This window comes from Prionailurus viverrinus, chromosome A1, assembly GCF_022837055.1.
Source record: "Prionailurus viverrinus isolate Anna chromosome A1, UM_Priviv_1.0, whole genome shotgun sequence".
Classification (NCBI taxonomy): Eukaryota; Metazoa; Chordata; class Mammalia; order Carnivora; family Felidae; genus Prionailurus; species Prionailurus viverrinus.
Genome location: NC_062561.1, coordinates 27,837,891 through 27,861,849, shown reverse-complemented (window position 1 = coordinate 27,861,849; position 23,959 = coordinate 27,837,891). Strand labels below are relative to the sequence as shown.

At 38.9% G+C, this 23,959-nt stretch overlaps 1 protein-coding gene across 2 annotated transcripts in view; it reads right to left on the bottom strand.

Annotated features, from left to right (window-relative positions):
- Positions 1–6,133: 6,133 nt before the first annotated feature.
- Positions 6,134–23,959, bottom strand: part of EPSTI1 (epithelial stromal interaction 1) — a 98,837-nt gene continuing 81,011 nt past the window's right edge. For both annotated transcript variants that reach the window (XM_047872327.1, XM_047872336.1), the window contains 3 exons: positions 19,901–19,974; positions 12,989–13,088; positions 6,134–6,679 (listed from right to left, as the gene is read on the bottom strand). In XM_047872327.1, the coding sequence (XP_047728283.1) occupies positions 6,671–6,679; positions 12,989–13,088; positions 19,901–19,974 (183 nt within the window). In that variant the 3' untranslated portion in view covers positions 6,134–6,670. The remainder of the gene's footprint in view (positions 6,680–12,988; positions 13,089–19,900; positions 19,975–23,959) is intronic.

The following is a 23,959-nucleotide window of genomic DNA, read 5'->3' as shown; positions in this document are numbered from 1 at the left end:
GTATTAGCTATAGGGCATGCCTCTGGTGGTAATAAATATTTGTGCCACCTTTTGAGAAAGTAATTTGACTACCTACATTAAAACCTCTATAAATGCGGATTACTTTAAACCACCAATTCTAATTAAGGTGTTTGTCCTTATCCAATCTTCAGACAAGTATCTGTAAGGATTTTTATTGCAGGGATTTTGATATACAATCATACAGAAAAGTATCTGAAAGGGTGCATGCCAAAATAATAACTGTGGTTATTTACAAATAACCTGAAAAAATCACTAGTTTTTTGCTTTTTATTACTCCTCCATATGTCTACAGCTCTTTTGTAACAACTTGTCTCATTTTTATTCTCTTTTTCAGAAGAAAGCACCTCAAAAGCATAGAAATTGTGATGAGAACTTTGAGATTCCTTTCCAAAGTTATCCACAAGTCAAAATTTTATTCCAATTGATTCAACAGGGCAGATTAAATGTGAAAAGCTGATGGGAGGCTCCCTTACACAGCAACTCGTGTGTCTTTTCTGCTTCCTTCCACCTCCAGAGAGAATTGTTCAAGGAAGATGTTTACAACCCCATACATATTCTAGATAATTTTGGCCACGAAGTCACAATTTTCCCTACCTGCACAATGGCACAATGGCACAATGGTTTTTTTCTTTTTTTAGTGAGACCGAAGACCTGAACAAAATCTTCACTTGGGGAGGCAGGATACAGCAGGCAGCGGAAGAGAAATTCATGCCAACTGTCCTGAGATCCACTAACGTGAGAAGGCATCGCTTTCCCCTACATCAACTCCTGATTACATACTGGAAAATAGCAGCAAGTGAAGAATGTTGGCCCTAGACGCAAACACCAGAACATGACTATGGACTCTGAGGTAGCCAGGCTGGCAGGTGTAGGGCTTAAATGGCGGCATGCCACAGCAGTAAAATGCCTGCAACATTCACACATTTACAATTGTTTTGGCGATGCTTCCAGCCCAGGCTGAGGGATTTTGTTTTCCCCATATTAGGCAATGACAAAGACTTCAAATGGACCAAACATTTTATATTAGCGTCAACAGCACTAACGCAGCTTCAGCTGGCAGAAGAGAGGAAAACCAAGCGTATCTACCTTATTTACTCCAGAGAAGCTAGCTGAGCACCGTCTGTTCTCAGCCCCCACCACCCCCAATGCAGCCCTTTCTATACTATACCTTTGTCCTGCTTCGATGAGCCCCCCTCAGTCTTGGCCTTAGAACCTGAAGTCCCCACGCTTCCCTGGATACACATTTGGAAAGTCAATTTGAAGAGTGATTGGCAGCACAGAAGATCTCTTAATGCTACGAAGTATTAGTTTTGGGGAGATTTCCACAAGATGGTGGCATAGGAAGATCCTGAACTCACTTCCTCCCAAGGACACACCAAATCTACAGCTACATACAGATCATTTTTTTTCTTTGATAAAGATCTGAAAACTAGATGAACTGCTTCTCCACAAAAAGGATAAAAAGACCAACATTGAGATAGGTAGCAAAGTACAGGCACAGTCTCACCAAAAGACCCCACCCCCAGCTTGGGACCTACAATCCCTATCTCACCAGTCTGGCACTTCTGCTGGAGTGAGGGGTTGGTACCCAAACCCCTGGGATCTGCACCAGAGAGATGAGCACCCGCCTCCACCAAACATCTGACTTAGAAAATCAACAGGGCTGACATCCAAGGGACTCAAAGTACTGTAGGAGACTGAGATTTTCCATGTAAAGGGCTCAATACAGTGTCATTTGTCCCATGACCCAGCAGGAATAAACAGCAGTTTGAAAAGCACCTAGACTATATGTGAAAGAGATACATTTACTAACCTAAAGCTGCTGGAGGGATAGGAGACAGCTGAAACGCCCCCCAGAGATGGAGGTATTGGCAGATGTCATTTTTGGACCCTCTGTCTAGCCCGCTGGCACAGATGGGTGAGCCTGGACACAGAACCCTCCCAGCACTTTGCTAAGACAGCCAGAAGCCAGTGGTCACAGCACTATCTTACCGCCTTGCTGATGCCAGAGAGCACAGGTGGCCATAGCATTCCCCTAGTCCCTGGCTGGAGCCGGCAAATTTGAACAGTGGCAGCATTCTCCTGTTCCCCAGCTAAAGTCTATGAAGTGTGGAAGGTTGCAATACTCCCCCAGTCCTTGGCTGGGGCTAACAAGTGTAGCAGTCATGGCATTCTGCTCCCAGCCTAAAGCTGGTACATGCACACAGACAAGGCACTCTGTTGCTGCACTTCTGAAGCCCCTGGGGCACATTCAGTCAAGACATTTTCTGAAGCCAGAGAGCATTCCCCACCCCACTTTCCACTGCCTAGCTAAAGCCAACAGGGACACACAGGAATTCCCCTTAATCACTTGGCCCTGGTGGCCAAGGAGGCTAGCATTGTGAGCTTCCCAGGAATAGAACAATAAGAAAGACAGTTCTTGGAAGCCCATCACCCCCAGGGTACTGTACAGATGGCAGACTGAAAAACAATCCAGTCTTCCTATGAAAAGGCTTATTTACTTAGCTTGGAGCTTCAGCCTGAGGGACAGGCTTCCAAAAAAAAAACTGAAGACAATGCTTTCAAACTCATTTTATAAGCACTACCCTGACACCAAAACCAGACAAGGCCATCACAAAAAAAGCAAAATTACAGGCCAACGTCCCTAGTGAACACAAATGTAAAAAGGCTCACCAAATTTTAGCAAACCAAATCCAACAACACTAAAAGGATCATATACCACAATTAAGTGGGATTTATTGCAGCGATGCAAGGATGGTTCAACACCCACAAATCAATTGCAATATACCACATTAATAAAATGTAAGATAAAAATATGATCATCACAGTAGGTGCAGAAAAAGCATTTAATGCAATTCAACATCCATTCATGATAAAACCTCAATAAAGTGAGTACAGAGGGAACATTCATAACCCACAGCTAATATTAGAGTCAATGGTGAAAAGCTGAAAGCTTTTCTTCTAAGATCGAAAACAAGAAAAGGATGCTCACTTCCCCCCCCGCCTTTTATTCAACATAATATTAGAAATCCTAGCCAGAGCAATTAGTCAAGAAAAAGAAATAAAATGCATCCAAATTGTAAAGGAACAAGTAAAACTGTTACTATTTGCAGATGATTTGATACTATATATGGAAAACCCTAAAGACTCTACCAAAAAAAAACCCTATTAGAATAAATGAATTCAGTGAAGTTGCAGGATACAAAATTAATATATAAAAATCTGTGGCATTTCTATGCACTAATAATGAACAATAAGAAATTTTAAAAATGATTCTATTTACAATCACATCCAAAAAATAAAGTAGCTAGGAATAAATTTAACCAAGGAAGTGAAAGACCCATACACTGAAAGATGTAAGACACTAATGAAAGAAACTGAAGACAACACAAATAATGGAAAGTATTTTGTGCTCATATGTTAGAAGGAAGAATTAACATTGTTAAAATGTCCACACTACCCAAAGCAATCTACAGATTCAATGCAATCCCTATAAAAATTCCCACGGCATTTTTCACAGAACTAAAACAAATAATTCTAAAATTTATATGGAACCACAAAAGACTCCAAATATCCAAAACAATCTTGAGAAAGAACAAGCCAGAGGTATCAGGCTCCCTGATTTCAAACTATAATACAAAGCTGTAGTAATCAAAACAGTATGGTATTAGCATAAAACCAGACACATAGATCAATGGAACAGAACAGAGAGCCCAGAAATAAGCCCGTGCATGTATGACCAATTAACTTATGACAAAGGAGGCAAAAATACACAATGGGTAAATGACTGTTCAACAAATGGTGCCAGGAAAACTGGAGAGCTACATGCAAATAATAATAATGAAACTAGACCATTATTTTATACAATAAACAAAAATTAACCCCAAATCAATTAAAGCCTTGAATATAAGACGTGAGACCACAAAACTCCCAAAGGAAAACTTCTTTACAGTGAGCTCCTTGACATCAGTCTTAGGGATATTTTTTCTGATTCCAAAAGCAAGGGAAACAAAAGCAAAAATAAACAAATGAGACTACATCAAATTAAAAAGCTTCTGAATAGTGAAGGAAACCAACAGAATGAAAAGGCAACCTACTGAATAGAAGAAGGTATTTGCAAATCATGTATTTAGTAAGGGTTTAATATCCAAAATATATAAAGAATTCCTACAACTCAGTAACAAAACAAAACGAAAAGCTCAAATAAGAAATGGGCAAAAGAGTTGAACAGACATTTTTTCAATGAAGACATAAAGATGGCCAACAGGCAAATGAAACGATGCTGAACATCATTAATCACCAGGGAAAGGCTAATCAAAACAACAGGAGATATCATTTTACATCTGTCAGATGGCTACTACCAAAAGACAAGAATTTAGTGTTGGCAAGGATGTGAGAAAAAGGGAAACTTCATGCATTGTTGGTAGTGATATAAATTAGCTCAGCCACAATACAAAACAGTATGGAGTTTCCTCAAAAATTTATAAATAAAACCACCATATGATCCAGCAATTCCATTACTGGATATCTATCTGAAGAAAATGACAACACTAATTGGAGAAGATGTATGTACCCCTATGTTCATTGCCACATTATTCACAGTTGCCAAGATATGAAAACAGGGACACCTGGGTGGCTTATTTGGTTAAGTGTCTGACTTCAGCTCAGGTCATGATCTCATGGTTCATGAGTTTGAGTCCTGTGTCAGGTTCTGTGCTGACAGCACGGAGATTGGAAGCCTGCTTCGAGTTCTGTGTCTCCATCTCTGCCCCTCCCCTGCTCACAGTCTCTCTCTCTCTCCCTCTCTCAAAAACAAACATTAAAATTTTTTTTTTAGGATATGAAAACAATGCTTAAATGCCCATCAATGAATGAATGGATAGGGGCACCTGGGGGGCTCAGTTGGTTGAGTGTCCGACTTCGGCTCAGGTCACAATCTAGTGGTTTGTGAGCTCGAGCCCCGCGTCGGGCTCTGTGCTGACAGCTCAGAACCTGGAGCCTGCTTCAGATTCTGTGTCTCCCTCTCTCTCTGCTCCTCCCCCACTCACACTCTGTGTCTCTCACCTTCAAAAATAAATAAACATTAAAAAAATTCTTTAAAAAAATGAATGAATGGATAAAGACAATGTGGTAGATATATATAACAGAATACTACTCAGCCATAAAAAAGAATGAAATCTTGTCATTTGTGACAACATGGATGGACCTTGAAGGCATTATTCTAAGTGAAATAAGTCAGAGAAAGACAAATACTGCATTATTTCACTTGTATGTGGAACCTAAAAACAAAACAAATAAACAAAACAAACAAACAAACCCAAACACACAGATACAGAGAACAGATTAGAAGTTGTCAGAGGAGTTTTGGAGAAATGGGGGAGTGGATGAAAGGGATCAAGAAACACAAACTGCCAATTATAAAATAAGTAAGTCATGGAGATAGAATGTACAACATGGAGAATATACTGAATTATATTGTATTAACTTTGCGAGATGATAGAGGGTAACTAGACTAATTGTGGTGATCAGTTTGCAATGCATACAAATGTCAAATCACTAAACTATACACATGAAACTAATATAACATTGTATGTCAACTACCCGTCATTAAAAAAACAGTATTAATTGCCCACCTGCAAAAATTATTTGCTCTTCCAACTTTCATTCTAAGACTAAATGCAATGCTTTCCTATATAACATGGAGTGGGGTGGAGCATAAAGCATGGAAAACCAATATTCTTACACTCTAAGGTTTTTTAACTTGGTTAAAGGTCATGAAAGTAGAATAGAGAAGCCTACTGAATTAGCTATCATAAATAATAAATAGGTTGCATAGAGAAAAGACAGGATTCCCAAACACCTATAAAGCACACTTTGTATCTACATTTGTATCTAGCTGATTTTCATATAAACAACATCCTTTCAGGGAATTAACTGAACCGCTATGAAAAAGCAGAGGAACAGTATTAGTAAGTAAATCAAGACCAAAGGCATATCCGATAGTGATTAAGGTCTTACAATTAATCTATATGAACTACGAAGAAGAATATAAAAATGAGACCCATCAAGAGAGAAAAACTCAAGAGCCTTTCATTAAAAATAAAACAAACCATTTACACAGAAGTATTTCAAAATTTATTTAAAAGTGTGTTCAAAAGAATATAAAAGATTTATTTTTTATCTTTTTCTCAAGTTTGTACCCTGGATTAAGTAGAGCTTAAAATCCAAAAAAAATGCCCAAGATTCCCCAAACCTGATCTGAGAATTACATAAGAGTTAGCTACTCAGAGAGATAAGCCTGTAGCACCCGTATAGCTCTTATACACCTGAAAGCAGCAAATGATTCCCTCCTTTTTCATCTTACTAACATGGCTGTAATTATACTTCCAATAAGATGTGAAACTAATGAGAAAAACAGTGCAACATTTCACTGGAAGTAGAAATTAACTATGAGCTCAGCAATCAGCTCCTGCAAGCATGTGTAAATAATGACAGGGGAAAACGGGTCATTCCCGCGTGTTCAGCTGAGTGAGTGGGCAGTTGAAGTCAAGGTGAAAACAGTAAGGATAAACAAAGCAGCATGAAGGAAAAGCATTGAGTGATGTTCTTCAAGGTCCGTTGACAAAGGACAGATGTAAGTAAATATTTCTCATACATCCTGGAAGCAAAAGAAAACAAAAATTAGTACAAGCAGCAAAACAAAATTCAAAACCTTTTAAAGTCCAATCTGAAGCTCCTTCAAAGAATACTCTTACTATATTGAGTTTAATGCCTATTTTTTAATGATTTAATGTCCCAGTGACATGTTTTAATTTTCAAGTCCCATTGCATTGGATTCACAAAATAGTCTCTGTCAACAATGTAATGGCTTGTTGAATGACAGCTCATCAGCTGTGTTCTTAGAGATAGGCTAACATAGGTCACAAATAATAGTGTTCACAAATATTGTCACCCACCTCCATAGTTACAGCAAGGACAGGACAAGACAGTGTGAAGCAGAACAATTTAAATGGAAATGTATGGAGTAGAATGGTGCCATATTATACAGCAGAAAGCTGACTTCTAAGGGGACCTTGAGTTAGGGAGATAGACTAAATGAGTTCCCTCTGCCCCCTACCATGTGCAAACGATCAAGAATTCTCCATCAGGCTTCCAGAATGCTGGGGCCAAGTTACACTTGGCATTCAGACTATTGCTGTTCTAACATTCTGGGAAACTAAAATCTCATGTTGCCTCATAGGTCATGGCAAATGCTCAAACGCCCTTGAAGACATAGGATTTAGGGTTCCACAGCATTTCAAAGGGTCTCACCTACTGACATCAAAGAGAATTTGAAGTGATTCTTTCAACATCCTACCCTACGTACATCATGAAAAGTCGAGGGGTCGAGAAAACCAAAATTTTTTTTAAATGTAACAGCAATTTTAAATTATCAAAGAAAAAAATACATATATATAAAGCAATATGAGAAGAATGTGACTTAAATGTTAAAGATTTAAAGATAAAGATCAATCTCATTTGTCTACCCAAAATATACTTATTAAAGGCCTGCTACTTAAGTGCTTATATGATGTTTCAAAAATCAAGTTTTTCTCTCTTTGGCTTTCATTATTGTTTTGTCATATTTTCTGCCTTCTTCCTTTTCTTCTTTTTGAACCTTTTACTGATTCCAGTATTTCCTCCAAGCCCTATCTGTGAGCTCCTCTCGATCATTCCCAGGGTAGCTCAGGTGTCAGCAACCAACTTCTAAATAAATGACACAGTCTAAACACCTCTGTATACTAACGTTTTGTCCACTTATTTAAAAAATCTTCATATATGACTTCTTTCTTTTGTACGGTGTCCTTTCATGAACAGATGTTTCATTTTAATGCATATTTATCATTAGTTTTTGGGTTATACCCGGGGTCTTACAAAATCCTCAATTTTGTAGTCTATTCTAAAATCTAAAAAGTCTTCATTTCTACTTATAAGCCTTAATCCACCTGGAATTAACTGGTTACAATGCCATGTGGGTTCTCAATTTGTCCCGCCAGCAATTTGTTAAAGAGTTCATCTTCCCCCAATGATGTGCTCTGCCTTCTGTCATACATCAGAATTCCAGAAATGGCTGGGTCCACCTGGGCCAATTCCAGACCATATTAAATATTTAACTAAGTCCCCGTACATATTTCTTTATCTTTAGGAGTGAATTGGCTATTCTTGGTTCTTTGCTTTGATTAGGATTTAATGAAATCTATAGATAATTTGAGAGCTCATTCCTATTTCTACCCATTAAACAAGGTATAACTTCTTCATTCATTTGTTCCTTAGGGTCTTTGTATAAAAAATTTATATATATTTTTAAAGGTTATGTGCATTTTTGGTTTTATCTTTTTATTAAATTTTTTGTTTATTCACAATGTATAAAAATGAAGTGAGTTTTTACATATTGATCCTGCATCTACCAACATTGTTGGCTCCTCATTTATTCTAATAACTTAAATATCAATTCCTTCAGATTTTCTGAGTAAATGATTGTATCATCTATTAATTATAAATGTTTCTTTTCCTTTCAACCTTTATATATGATTTAAAGAAAATGCTTTTGATGTATTTTTATTATAGAATTTTGATCAGTTTATTAGCTAAAGAAATGTCCTTTCTCTTCCTCCTTTGTTAGCAATTTTTACCACAAGTGAATATTGAAATTTATCAAGTTGTTTATTTTTCCTGTATCTATTGAGATGATCATATAGTATTTTTCCTATAATTTATGAGATAAACCATCTCAGTTTTTTTGTTTTTTAATTTGTGATAAATCTGTCAAAATTTGTGATATTTTCAATCTGTTTATGAGTGAGCTTACATACATATTTTTTTTCTTTATAGTGTTTGTGTAATTTTGATTCAAGTTATATTCACTTGCTTAATCCTTTGAGAGAATATTTTCTCTTTTCTCATTTATCTGGAAAACTTTCTAGACATTTGAAATTATGTGTTCCTTCAACATTTCGTACAACTTTTCTGCAATATGTCTAGGTCTGGTTTTTATTTTATGATAAGACAGTGACAAATTAATTTAGATAGTGTTTACATCATTTTGAGTTCTTACCAACAGTGTGTGAATGAACCTTTATCCCCACAGCCTTGCCAACAGAGTATATTGCCAAACTTTTGTTCTTTTGCCAAGATAATAGATGAGAAATGGTATTTTGATTTAGTTCCTAATTCGAATTCCTTTTATTGTGATGAGTTCATTGAGTGCTTTAATTCCAAAGATTAAATTTCTTTATTGCTAGAAGTTCTATTTTGTTCTTTTTTCAAATCTTTTTGTTTGTCTTTGTCTCTTGTTTTCCCTTATTGTCTCAAATCCAAAATTTGGTCCATTGAATGTTTTATACATAGCTATTTTCAATTTGGTATCTAAGCATTTTGGTATATCAAATAATTTGGTCCTAAATCTTTGTTGTTTGGCCAACCTTCAATCACAGCCACCTGTTTCCTTGTGCCTGTGCTAAGTTCCAATTACTGTTTTATGCTTGGGATAGATCAGTGAGCAAAACAATCAAAGGACCCTGATTGACACAATACGGAACATGCATTATCACAGGGAGAGACTGAGTAAACAGTCAACAATACATATAAGCAAATAATATTAGAAAGATGTAAGAAACTGCAGAGTGCCAGAGAAAAGGAAGTGGAGGTTGGAAAACGTATGGCTAGAGCCAGGGATGAGGGCACAGGTGGCAGCATTAAATAAATGGCCAAGGAAACCTCAATGGGGTGGAATTCTACAAAATGCTTGGAGAATAAATCATATGGAGAAAGGTACAGAAGGAGCAGCCAGTGCAAAGGCCTTAAGGTGAAAGCATCCAGGTCCTTAAGTTTTCAAAGAGAAGCAAGAAAACTAGCATGGCTGAGAGGAATGAGAAAGAAGGGCAGTGGCAGGAGAGCACCAGTGGGGTAAAGTGGGGTCTAGATCAGGTAGCACCCCGTAGGTGACTATATGGACTTTGGCTTTCACTCCATTGGATTTAGAGAGTCATGGGAGCCACTGGGGGATTTTAAGCAGGAAAGTGACAGGATCTGGCTTCTGTTCCAAAGGGATCACTCTTATATTGAGAATAGGTTCTAAGTGGCTAAGTGTGGAAGCAATGAAACCATCTTGGAGACTTTTTCGAGAATCTAGATAAACATAATGGAGGTTAGAAGCAGGGTAATAGTGGTGGAAGTGGTGAGAAGCTACTGGATTGTATATATTTTGAAGGAAAAGAAAAAAAGATCTGTTGATGGATCAGTTATGAGATGTGAGATGGGTTGTACCATTATATAAACAGCAAAGAGTGCAGATGGAGCCTTTGGGTAGAGTGGATCAAAGGTTTCCTTAGTAGGACAATCATGTCCTACCAAGTTTTAGACACGTGAAGGTTGAAATGTCCATTAGACATACAAGTAGAGATGTTGCGTTGACAAATCGATAATGCAAGTCTGGAGTCAAGGAAGAGGTAGAGGGTGGAATTAGAAATGTGAGAGTAATAAGGGGCGCCTGGGTGGCTCATTCGGCTAAGTGTCTGACTTCAGCCTAGGTCATAATCTCGCGGTTCTCGAGTTCAAGCCCTGGGTCAGGCTCTGTGCTGACAGCTCAGAGCCTGGAGCCTGCTTCAGATTCTGTGTCTCCTGCTCTCTCTGCTCCTCCCCTGCTCATGTGCTTGCTCTCTCTCTCAAAAATAAACATTAAAAAATAAAAAAAAAGAAACATGGGAGAAACATGTGCTTATTGCACAAAAACTGTATTTAACGTAATAATAACCAATAAGGCCACCAAGGTATTAAGTGAACATAAAGTTCAGAAGGCGGTCCAAGGTGGATCTCTGAGGTGCTCCAATGGTGAGAGGACAAGATGCAGGGGATTCAGCAAAGGAGAATGAAAAGGAGTAGCCACTGAGGTTGGTGGAAACTCAGGACAGACTAGTGCCCCAGAAGCCAAGTAAACAGTTTCAGAGAGGAGGGAATGACTCGCCATGACAAATGATGCTGGTACATCAAAAGACGAAGACTGAAAAATAACCACCGGACTTTGTAATGTGGACATTGTAAGCGACCATGACAAGAGCATTATGTTTGGATGGATAAGGTCTAAATTCTGATTTAAATAAGTGTAAGAGAAATGGGAACAAAGAAATTAGAAAAGCTGAAGGACAGCTACCTCTTGGAGTTCTGCTTGAAAGAGGAACAAAGAAATAGAACAGTAGCAAGAGGGGGGGGGGATATCAATATAATTTGTATCTCTATTTTATGCTGATGGGAATTTTCTAGTTGAGATGAATATTTGATGATTCAGAAGAGAGGGGAGTGTCATTAGAGCAAAGTCCCTCAGTAGGTGGAGGAGTAAGAATCTGGTCTCCAAGGAAAAATAGGCATATAGGTAAGGATGTCTATAGGGAGGTGGAGTCGGGAACCTGAAGAAACTCTCATCTTTGTCACAGCTTCCTTCAAGTAAGGGAAGAGCTGATAACCACTTTGGACTTGGTTCTGATTGTCCTACTAAGGAAACTTTAATAGCCTTCACTCCTATCATGAGAAAATGATGTTCCTTTCTTTTTACCCATGAAGAATCTAAGCAGAGATTCATAGCTCACTTGCATAAGGCCTACCAATGGTTGGTGGTGAACCAGATTCCCAAATTCTCATTCCCTTAACAGCAGTCCATGTGGTATTCATTTACTCTCTCCCATTATCCTCCCCTCAATCCCAGGTATTTTTCTAAGTAGTTTCTAAATTTTGAGAGTTGGTAGGTAGAGGAGAGAACGTCCCAAGTGCTGTCCAAAATCAAACTTCCAGTCATGTTTCACGACATATAAATTCCACGAATTTGGATAACGTCTCAAACTCACTCACAATGCCCCATTTTCCACATGACTCCTACTCACATATTCTTACAAGGAAGTCAATAATTTGTAAATTGTAATTCATGATGGAAAGATACTGTGTTTTGATTCTTTTCTTGTTCTTCCATCTTGTCCCTATTCTCAATGCCACAGTGATACACGTGGGCACGCGTTATGGAAAGACATGCCCAGTGTATACACTGAAGAGAACTGTTAGATCTATCCATCAATTTTAACTACTAAACGCCTTTCAAGAAAACATCCACAAGATTTCCAACAGATTGTCTTCTCAAAAATTATCTTTTGTCCATCAAATATTTATTAAAGGGTGATCTCTAGAGTTTCCGGGCCAGCAAGCACTTGTTTTGTTGTATTTTACCAGTTTAAAGATCTCTACCTGTTCCATTTCTTTTAGTAGGTACATATGTACTTGGCTTAAATTAAATTATAAAACCCACTATAGTTAGTTTTGATTCTGTACGCGTTGCAAACCCTGCAATCATACATTCAGAAGATCTGGTGTGGGTTCGATGATATATTGTGCACGCAAAACACATTAAACACATATTACAACACAGTTGCAATGTTTTCTTCACAGAAATCCAGAAAGACATTTCATTTTCAGAAAGTGCCTTTTGCTGTAGGGTTTTTTAAAAATCATTTTGTAGTGAAAAATTAAATACTGGTTTCTTTGATGTGGTCGTTTCACCGAAAGACTATATTACTAGAGAATGCTTACTATTTTTATAACCATATTGCACTTAAAGTCTTCTTGAAAAATTTTTTTTTCATTTGTTTTTGTTGTAGGGTCTGGGAAAGGGTGATAAAAAAAATTCTTACAGTCCAGGCAATTACCCTGAGAGCAAAGGGCAGGTGTCATTTTTTATTGTGATTGGCCAGAGCTGAAACCTGGACTTTCTCCTTCTCTCTAGAAACTATTGTGGAATTTACAGTAATCACCCTGGCTGACTGCCCATCACACAGCTGAACAGCACACCAAAAAAATAATATCTTGGGAGAAGGCCCAACATATTTTTAAAATTCTCATTGTTTTTACTTTTCAAAGATTTTTTTTTAAGAGACAAGAAAAAACTCACCCAGCTGTTACCACTATTCATATTCCAATGGCCTCCAAAGTGCTCGAAGCCACCTGGTTGACTTTTGCCTTGGAGTCGGTCCAGAAAAGCATTATTTACCCTTTAAAACAATGAAAAATGTGTGTAAGTGGAAAGCGTGCTACAGGGCTGAGAGATTTTTGAGAACCTAAGGTGCTGTATGAACTGACCGTGGGGATTGCTTTCCCCTACCCCCACCGCTTAGAAGAAATCTACAGAAACTTCTTCTCACATTAACCATATGACAATATGACAGGCTGTTAAGAGCCATCGGCTGGAGCTGGTGCCAGATGTGGGCAGAGGGGGAACAGTTCTGAACTTCAGAGCTTCATTCCCTCATCTTCTACCAGTTCAACAAGAGCTTTGTTCCCGAGCAACTGTCTCCTTGCGGGCCATGCCAGGTGTGAGCTCCAGAGGCTGAAGGAAGATGGAAGCTTCAGCAAGACCTAAAATGTGAAGGGGAACCCGAAGTAGCTCTGTGGCATTGCTGCTGCAACACAGATGTCCCTCCCGTATGCCCTGTACCCCACTGTCAGTCTCGCTAAAGTAAATCCTGTAAGTGAAGAGTAGAAGGAAAATGGGAAGAGAGTATAAGAAAGGGGAAATATCAGGGGCGCCTGGGTGGCGCAGTCGGTTAAGCGTCCGACTTCAGCCAGGTCACAATCTCGCGGTCCGTGGGTTCGAGCCTCGCGTCAGGCTCTGGGCTGATGGCTGGGAGGCTGGAGCCTGTTTCCGATTCTGTGTCTCCCTCTCTCTGCCCCTCCCCCGTTCATGCTCTGTCTCTCTCTGTCCCAAAAATAAATAAACGTTGAAAAAAAAAATTTAAAAAAAAAAGAAAGGGGAAATATCAGAAGAGGGAAACTCGACCTTTCAAAAGAAAGAATGGGCAGAGCTTTCCCTCGTGTTTGGTGATGCTGGCAGCAACTGATTTCAAAAATTAAATTTAACACATAGGAGTTGACACCTTAAGGAAAGGCAAGAAAATGATTATCATAAAGGTCAGAATACAACCGATGGTTGTATTCTACTTCTAGAGCTGGCTACTTAGAGGCTCCCCCTACAATTAATCCATGGACTTTCCTGTGTGTTACATATTACAACTTTTGAATTAAAAAATGTAAATTAGGGGCGCCTGGGTGGCTCAGTCGGTTAAGCATCCAGCTCTTGGTTTTGGCTAAGGTCATGATCTCATGATTCATGAGTTCGGACCCCACATTGGGTTCTGTGCTGGCCGCATGGAGCCTGCTTGGGATTCTCCCTCCCTCTCTCTTCCCTCCCCCACTCATACTGTGTCTATCTCAAAATAAACAAACAAACTTAAAAAAAAAAAGTAAATTAAAGGCAACACCATGCTCTCAGTTGCCCATGTATTGTTGAGTCAGGGACGTGGAAGCTGAAGAAACAATGCTGTAATAGGTACCCTATGATGTTAACTGATTCTTAAGGAATAGCATCATTAAGACCATAAGCTTCTTGGCAGAAACAGGTCTGGCGCACCTGGGCGGCTCAGTCGGTTGAGCACCGGACTTCAGCTCAGGTCATGATCTCGCGGTTCGTAAGTTCCAGCCCCATATCCGGCTCACTGCTGTCAGCCTGTCAGTGCAGACCCAGCTTCAGATCCTCTGTCCCCTTTCTCTGCCCCTTCCCCACTTGTGCTCTCCCCAAAATAATAAAATATTTTAAAAGAAAAGAAACACAGTGCCTGATGCATAGCAGCAGATCAGTATATGTTTATGGAAGGAAGGGTAGGCAGGCCCCATTCACAGCCTCCTTTTCAGTCATGAAGATTAACAGAAAGTAGTCATGGTAGGTGGCTATAAGTCAATGACTGGGGAATTTGGGAACCTTGAGGATAATGACTACTGGGTGGCAAAGCCAGAGGCTGGGTTTGTTTCGTGCCTAGCTAAAATGTTCAGTGCTAGCTAAAATGCCAACTGCACGTTGACCCAGAATGCTCTCTCTGGCTTACTGGGTTGCTATTTTCTCAACAACTTCAAGACCTATCAGGTGGTAGTCACATCTTAGCTGCTAGAAGGGTTTTCTTTTTTCCTCACTCACCATAAAGTATACCCAAGTGCCATATTCTAGTCAGCCTGGTTCAGTGAAGAGTATGATATTTATGTCCCCTTTTCTAGACTTCTCAGCATGCAGATTGAACAGTATGTTACTGAGCTAGAGACCTGAATATTAAGAGAAATCCGGCCCTTAAAAGTAGATCTACCCCCTATGATCAGTAATTGTGCTACTGGGTATTCACCCAAAGAATACAAAAACACTAATTCAAAGGGAAACATGAACCCCTATGTTTATTGAAGTATTATCTACAATAGCCAAACTATGGAAGCAGCCCAAGTGTCCATTGATAGATGAATGGATAAAGAGGTTGTGTGTGTGTGTGTGTGTGTGTGTGTGTGTGTGTATATATATACACATGTATATGTGTATGTATATGTGTATGTGTATATATACACATATACACACACATATGTGTATACACACACACACATACACACACACACACACGCACACACACACACACAGGAATATTATTCAGCCATCAAAAAGAATGAAATCTTGCCATTTGCAACAACACGGATGGAGGTAGAGTTATAGTGCCGAGAGAAATAAATCAGAGAAAGACAAATAACCATGTGATTTCACTCATATGTGGAATTTAAGAAACAAAACAAGCAAAGGGAAAAAGAGAGACTGAGAGAGAGAGAGAGAGAGAGAGAGAGAGAGAGGAAAACCAAGGAACAAGCTCTTAACTATCACGAATAAACATGGTTACCACAGGGGAGGTGGGTGGGGTATGGATAAAATAGATGATAGAGATTAAAGAGTACACTTATCATGATGAAAAAGAAAAGAGAGAGAAAACTGATCCTCATCCTCCTTAACCACACAACCAAGGGTATTCTGGATTGCCCATGTGCCTGGGACTGTTTTCATCTAGTATTTTTGTCAGCAAAGATGGGCTTTCCTTCCACATCCCCCATCCACCCCACATCCAAACCACTAGAAGTTTTGTTGACTCTACCCGCTAAACACATCCTGAATTCCCCCATTTCTTTCCATGGCCATCATTCTAGTCCAAATCATTATCCTCTCCCACCTTGCTTTTGCTTCCACTCCCACCCTCTATAATTTGGTCTCCACACAACCACCTGACTAAATTATAAAAGAGATCATGCCTTCCTTTTGCTTAAAACCCTCCTATGATTTCCCATTAGTCTTAGAATAAAATCACTGGCTTCCAAAACCTTGTACTTCCTGGCTCCCGCCAACCTCATTTCACCGTATTCTCTTCCTCACCATCTACAATCCAATCGCTAAAGACTCAAACTCCAAAGTCACTCCCACTTTAGGGCCTTTGCATTTTCTCCCATACCAGATGACAGGGGACATCTAAGTGTATACTTTGGACCCCAATCTCTATGTGATGGTCTCTTGTCCTTTCATGTTACCTCTTCATGGAGGAACTATGACCTCCCATCTCTCCCTTTATCTCACCCCGGATGTGTTCCTCACGGTACATATCATTGTCTGAAATACCACTGCTATCAACCTGTTGACTTCTATTTCTCGTCTCCAGATTGTAATTTCCATGCAGTCAGGGATGTTCTCTGCTATTTTACGCCTGTTCCCAGTGCCTAGAACAAAGCCTTCACACAGTGTGCCTTGATACGTAAAAGGTGAATACATGAATCATGCAGGTGCGTGGTCCCCACATCTGTCTGCTTCTGTGACTGCAGTTGCATCGTGAAACCCCCAAAGGTGGTGAGTACCGGCTGAAGAACAGCCCGTCGTCCACTGCTCTCAGTTTGCTCACACACTGGGAGGACTGATGGCTTGTCATGTATGCAAGTGGTATGATTCACTTCTGAGCACCAGTTACTAACAGGACATCACTTACTAAAGAGATTGAATTCTCAGTAGGAATCAAGAAAAACAAACAAAAGAAAAAGTACCTGTTTATATAGTTTTGTTTACTAGCGTTAGAAAGTGCATGCCCTTTACTGCAGTACTCTGGATTTTCTTCTAAGGATTAATATCGATAAAAACTGGGGCACCTGGGTGGCTCAGTCGGTTGAGCGTCCGACTTCGGCTCAGGTCATGATCTCACGGTTCGTGAGTTCGAGCCCCGCGTCAGGCTCTGTGCTGCCAGCTCAGGGCCTGGAGCCTGCTTTGCATTCTGTCTCTCCCTCTCTCTCTGCTCCTCCCCTGCTCACACTCTCTCTCTCAAAAGTGAATAAAGATTTAAAATATATATATATATATATATATGGATAAAAACTACTTAAGGATGGTTCAAGTTTCAATAAATTGATTCAATTCACTCCAGTTTGCAGCTCATGGCCCAGATCCTTTCAAGTCCTTGACCCTCATGATCTGTCTTTTCTTTCTGAGGTTTCAACTTTCTTCTCTTACTCAAAAAGTTATGATGGGTCAGGTTCAGGTGCAGCCAAGCTCAGTCAGTATTGGATACACTGAAAAACCTGTGAGGAATACCATAAACTTTCTCTTATAAAACTCACCTCTAAACAGTAGAAAGCACATTGTCTTTTTGACTCCAATAAAATTATGTCCCTGGAGAAAATCTGACTTATGTCTCACACACACACACACACACACACACACACACACACACACACACACACAGAGTTGGTGTTGCTGCCCTCAGCAGAAATGGTCACAGCATTTTATTCGTTATAAGACTACCAAATGAGTATTTTCATATAATATGGGAAAGCTCACTATAAACTCTAAAGCCCAATACAAACACACACTGTCTTCAAAAACTGATTGAGAACATAAAATATATGTGTAAAACCTTGATCAGTTATCTCAAAAGTGGTTACTGAGTTTATTGCCCAGAGAGATTTCCTATTAAATTTGTATCTATATTTAACTAGAATCCATAAAAAGAGAAAATAAAGTATAGAAAATAAATAGTCCCCCCCCCCAATATTTAGGTATGCAAGCAGTATGGAAATACACTTAAAGAATGAGGGCCAAGTTTCCTATAACAAGAAAGTAATCCTTTCCACCCCTGATCAAATAACTTGCATATTTATCGGAGGGCCCATTGAAGATGAATTTCTTAGCAACAGGGCCTATTAATGTGACATATCACACTATCTTTAAGATGTTTAAAGCTTTACAATCCAATCAGTCCTCAGAAATAAAGAGAAATAAGCGGGGGGGGGGGGTAGAAATAAAGAGAAATAACTGGCTACCACTAACAACCGGTGTTAAAGAAATACACTATTTAGCTTTTTAAAATTTTTTTTAACATTTATTTATTTATTATTGAGAGACAGAGAGAAACAGAGCATGAGCATGGGAGGGGCACAGAAAGAAGGAGACCCAGAATCCGAAGCAGGCTCCAGGCTCTGAGCTGTGAGCACAGAGCCCGACACAGGGCTCAAGCTCACAAACCGTGAGATCATGACCTGAGCCGAAGTCGGATGCTTAACCGACTGAGCCACCCAGGCGCCCCTATTTAGGTTTTTTTTTTTTTAATTTTTTTTTCAACGTTTTTTATTTATTTTTGGGACAGAGAGAGACAGAGCATGAACGGGGGAGGGGCAGAGAGAGAGGGAGACACAGAATCGGAAACAGGCTCCAGGCTCTGAGCCATCAGCCCAGAGCCCGACGCGGGGCTCAAACTCACGGACCACGAGATCGTGAACTGGCTGAAGTCGGACACTTAACCGACTGCGCCACCCAGGCGCCCCTCTATTTAGTTTTTTTAATAGAAAGAATTTTAAACAGAAAATGAGAAAAACCAATAAGAGACTAAGCTAGTTCATAACCTACTTTATTAAAATGAAAACAAAAACAAAAGGTAGCAGTAACCGTTACCCCTTACCTAACAAAATAGCCTAACCAGTGTCTCAGAGTTTTGATGTTTTCTTTTAATTGGAAAAAAACATATAAATTCACATTTGACATTTTGAAACTATTTTGACTGGATTATGGAAGCACAATAATAATCCAGTCAAAAGAATATGAGTACCCATCCATAGTTCACAGCTCCAGCAGAATCGGGAGCTTCCGTGAACACTTTTTAAAGTCTCAATTACAAAATGAAAGCACCACAATTTAAAACTACACATTAGCAACAGTGGGAAGGTTAAACCTGTAAGTGAAAGCACTCGGTTTTAGAAAAAGAATTTGCTCCTTAAATCACAACAGCCTCTACATTAAACACTTCTGAGATCTTCAACCACACTGCAATAAACTAGGATAACCCAAGTGCCTCCAGGAGAATCCTAGAATAAGGATAGATATGACAGGTATCTATCATATCAGTATACCAATGTGAGTCAGTATACCAGGCCAGTATCAGTATGATATTTTACTGGGTGTTAGGAATAAGACAGATAGTACTTGAAATTTGCTTAGTGGTTCTATTTTAAGCTATTTTCCCCAATATGTTAGTCAATATAAGATAGTTCTTGTCTGAGCTTTCGTATGAGTATCTCAGCATCTGGATGAGTTCAATTATTCTAAAATGGTCTACAAACAGTAAAGGATCATCTCAAAGTATTAAAATGCTTTGTTCCCTGGGAGGCAAATTAAGTATAACCCAAATAAATAGCTTGAGAGCATGATTCTGTTTTCTAGTGTGAATTTATACCACCTATCCAGAAAAACTGGATTGTGTGTGTGTGTGTGTGTGTGTGTGTGTGCGCGCGTGTGCACGCGCATGCGTGTAACAGTGGGCATCCTCATATACATATAATACCCCAATAATATAAAGATTAAAAAGGTAATACAGGTTCTAAAACACATTCAATATAACTATAGTGATGTCTTAAAACAACTGCAGAAACTTTATAAGTAATTGTTTTTACCAAAGATGCTAATTTTATTAGCCATTTATACCTCTTGTGTTCAGCCTGGTGGGTTCTGGTTCTCTCTTCCTCCTGTTGCTGCCGGTTAAATTCCAGTAATTCACTCTAAGAACAATAAAAGTTTTAAAATATGGCTTTCGAGTAACATGGTTGTACAGAAGATACCCAAATCAATTACATATTTAACCTTAGCTGGTATAATGTTTCATTTTTGAAACTTTTACTTAAGTACCATTTCCATGTGAATTTTCTTATATAACTAGGTAGCAAAAATGATTGTGCCTCAGTCAAACAATAGCTCTGTGAATGTAAAATCACTAGATTAAAAAGCCAGTGTGCATGCTCAAGATATTAGACTAATAGGTGCAACATACACAGAGGAAAATGCAATGTGAGTCAAACTCACCTGTGTCTTACAAAGAAAAATCAAATTAGTTCTTGAAGAAATGCCACACAGTACTATTTCCGGGTATTTCTCTAGCATTTCTTTCCCCCCAAATTTATAGTAACTTGCAAATAAATGTTGGACTCAATTTTGTAGTACAATTCCATTGGTAAAACATCCTTCATCCTGGAAAATAACCAACTTACCGATTATTGACTCGTTACTTCTAATACCAGCAGAACTTAGGACTCCCTGGAGGGGTACTTTGCTTCAGGTAGGAGATCATGTTACTACAACTAGATCTCTGCTTCTGACATTCCAATTATTCTCTTAGAAGAGGCAACTTCCAAACTTTGTTACTCTGTTTCTGATATTAAACCAAAGAACTAGGTGCCAGGATTTCTCCAGTACTCAACTGCCTTCCTTGAGGCAGACTGATTTTTAACCTCTTCTCAAAAACAGAAAAAGGCAAAGGGAAGAGAGTTATCAGGACCGTGTCATAAATTAATGCCTGAGTCAGAGAATTTTCTGGTAGAGAAAATACTGACACGTCTTGATAAAAACATACCAACACATGTATTTTTAACCCTAAAACTTCCTTAATTGAAAGTATAAAGTAAATCCAAAGTCCAGACTGACATTTTGTATTTTTTTTAACTTTATTCAAAGGCCTTCTGACATGCTATAGTCCTCAAAATAAAGAGACTGGTTTTATATACTGTGATATTCCACATATATTACTTGTCAATCCATAAAGCACACTATTTAATTCTAATTCCTATCTAGCACCATCAACAAGGGAAAAAGAGTTTTCTAAATAACTGAATAATATTCACTTAACTATTCTACAGGCATTTATGCAAGCCTTGTGCTAGAGACTCACTTTTCTACAATGGCATGAAGTCATTTATTTCATTTTATTTTTTGTCACTATAATACATGTACCTAGTTTTAAAAGTCTACCAAGCAACGTGCTAGTTATTAATACTACCAAGGCTTATACAAAAATAAAAGGGGGCACATGGGTGGCTCAGTCAGATTAGCGACCCACTAATTTTGACTCAGGTCATGATCTCACAGTTCTTGAGTTCAAGCCCCACATTGGGTGTTGCACTGGCAGCCCAGAGCCTGCTTAGGATTCTCTCTCTCCCCTGCTGTCTCTGCCACTCCCCCACACACCCTGTCTCTGTCTCTCTTAAAATAAATAAATAAACTTAAAAAAAAGAAGAAGCTCCTGTCCTCCCCATTAACCAAAGAATCACTTTCTTTCTTTCTTTCTTTCTTTTTTTTAACATTTATTTATTTTTGAGAGACGGAGTGAGGCAGAGTGCGAGTGCAGGAGGGGGGTGGCGCACAGAATCCAAAGCAGGCTCCAGGCTCTGAGCTGTCAGCACAGAGTCCGATGTGGGGCTCAAACCCACAGACCACGAGACTGTGATCTGAGCCGGAGTCAGACGCTAAACCAGCTGAGCCACCCCGGCGCCCCTCCCACAGAATCACTTTCAATTCCTGCGTGTCGTTTCACCTCTCAATTGCCTCCTTCTTAATAGCATGCAAAGTCTTCTATGTCTTAACTTTTAAAAAACATATTATCTTTTGACTTCCTGCTATGGGAGAAGATTTATGTCTCTATTACTACCCCCATCCCAGTCCCAACTTCCCCTCCCAAGTACACCACCTTCCTCAGCCCTCATCTTTACCACGTTTTCCAACATTCACTGTGGCAAGAGAGGGGCTCCTGGGGTCCTACAGGTCCTCATTTAGACTTCCAATTCATCATCATCTTTTCAACCCCAGCTCTGGACGCACCAGGTGCCTCCAATTCCCGAATGGCACTGGGACTGCTTCAACTGGCACCTCACGACATCTTGCAAATGAGGTTTGGCTTTTTCTGCTCTACTTTTCAGCTCCCGAAATTCTGCCGATTTCTTTTCTTTGCTGCAATTGCTGGCCTGTTGTGTTTTTTTTTTTTTTTTTTTTTTGCTCTTCCTGGCTTATGGCTTTAATTTTTTTTTTTTTCCTTTATCATCTTTTCGATGGGATTTGGGGAGAGGGGGACTGGAGGTAAGCAAATGAAAAGTTTTTCAAGGAACAATGCTTAACCAGGACTTAACATTTTCAGACAAAAATGTTACCAGAATTCTGTTATTTGTTCCTTACAGTAATTCCCAAAGGTAGGCAGAAAAATAAGGTATTATCTGATGAGTGAATGAATTGAGTGCAGATTATGCTAGTTTTACAGATGAGGGAACAAGATCAGAAACTCCATTTAACTTATCAAGAGCTAAATGGCTCATTAGTAGCAAAAGAAAGACTAAAGTTTAGGCTTCTTTTGTATCTAGTGTCTCTTGCAAGATGCATCCAAAACAGGCAGTTAAGATTAAGGATAACTCGTCAGTAGTTCATCACACTCAAGTATAAACGCCACATCCAGAAATATAGCACCCACTGACACTCAAAAGTTCTAACAGCATATCCAGCCTAAATCAAAATCCCTCTTGCCAAAGGATGCCAACTCTTCTCACATGCATTTCTCCAGCAAGCAACTTCTGATATCCAGCCCATCCTAAGTTTAATAACATGAATTCTGAACAAATTAAATTCTCATCAGCTCGAAACATGAGACAAAAACTATACAAGGCATATATTCTGAGTATATGTGAATACTATTATGCATTGCTTTAAAATATTTTTTCAGCCTTGGCAAAATGATTCTGAAATTCATCTGGAAAAAAGCTAATAGGCAATCATAGCATGAAAAACAGAAAAGAAAGGAGAGAGATCAGCTTCGCCAGATATGAAAACATATCATGAAACTGTGGCAATTAAAACAATCTGACTGAGGCCAGAAACCCGTGGAAATGTAGTTTACCATAAAGTTGTATGCTAAATGCATGCAGGAGAGCCAATTCAACGAATGACAAGGAACTAGCCAACTGTTGTGAGAAAAATTAAAACTAGATTTTTAAAATATCAAAATAAATTTTATAGACGTCTAACAGTTGAACTTAGAAGATGGAGCCACAAGAGTCTTTAAAGGAGGCAGAGGTAAATTTATTTATAAATGTGGAACAAGGAAGTTTCTGAAATCATCAAGGAAAATTATTGATAAATGTGGTTGCATAAACACTTCAAAGCTGCCACTGGGGAAAATTCCATAAACAAAATTAGAAAACAAACAAAAAATTTTTATAACCCTTATAGGCTAATTCAATTATTCTTTCATTCACTCAACAACACCTGAATGCTTATCATGAGCCAGGTGTGGATCTATGTGATGGGGATACAATAATGAACAAGACAGATGAGATCCATGATTAAGAGTCTCTACTCTAGAAAAAGAGAAACCCACAAACAAGTGGGAAATATATCCAGTTGTAATCCTATGCAGAGGATTAAACACACTGAGGTGAGACTCAGTTACAATTTTAGATCAAGGCTCAAGAAAGGTCTGAGGAGGTTGATAAGACTTCATCTAAACTAATGAGAAAAAACAAAAACAAAAACAAAAAACAACCAAACAGAAAAAGAACCAAAGGATGGGAAGAGAATATTCACAAATAAAGTACAGATTGCTTATAAATTCAAAATGGTCCTCATCTTCACACACAATCCAAGAAATATCGGAACAAGGAGAGAAAACTTTTCTATCCTACTGGCAAAAACTAGAAAAGATTGACAGGGAATCAAGTACACTCAAGCACT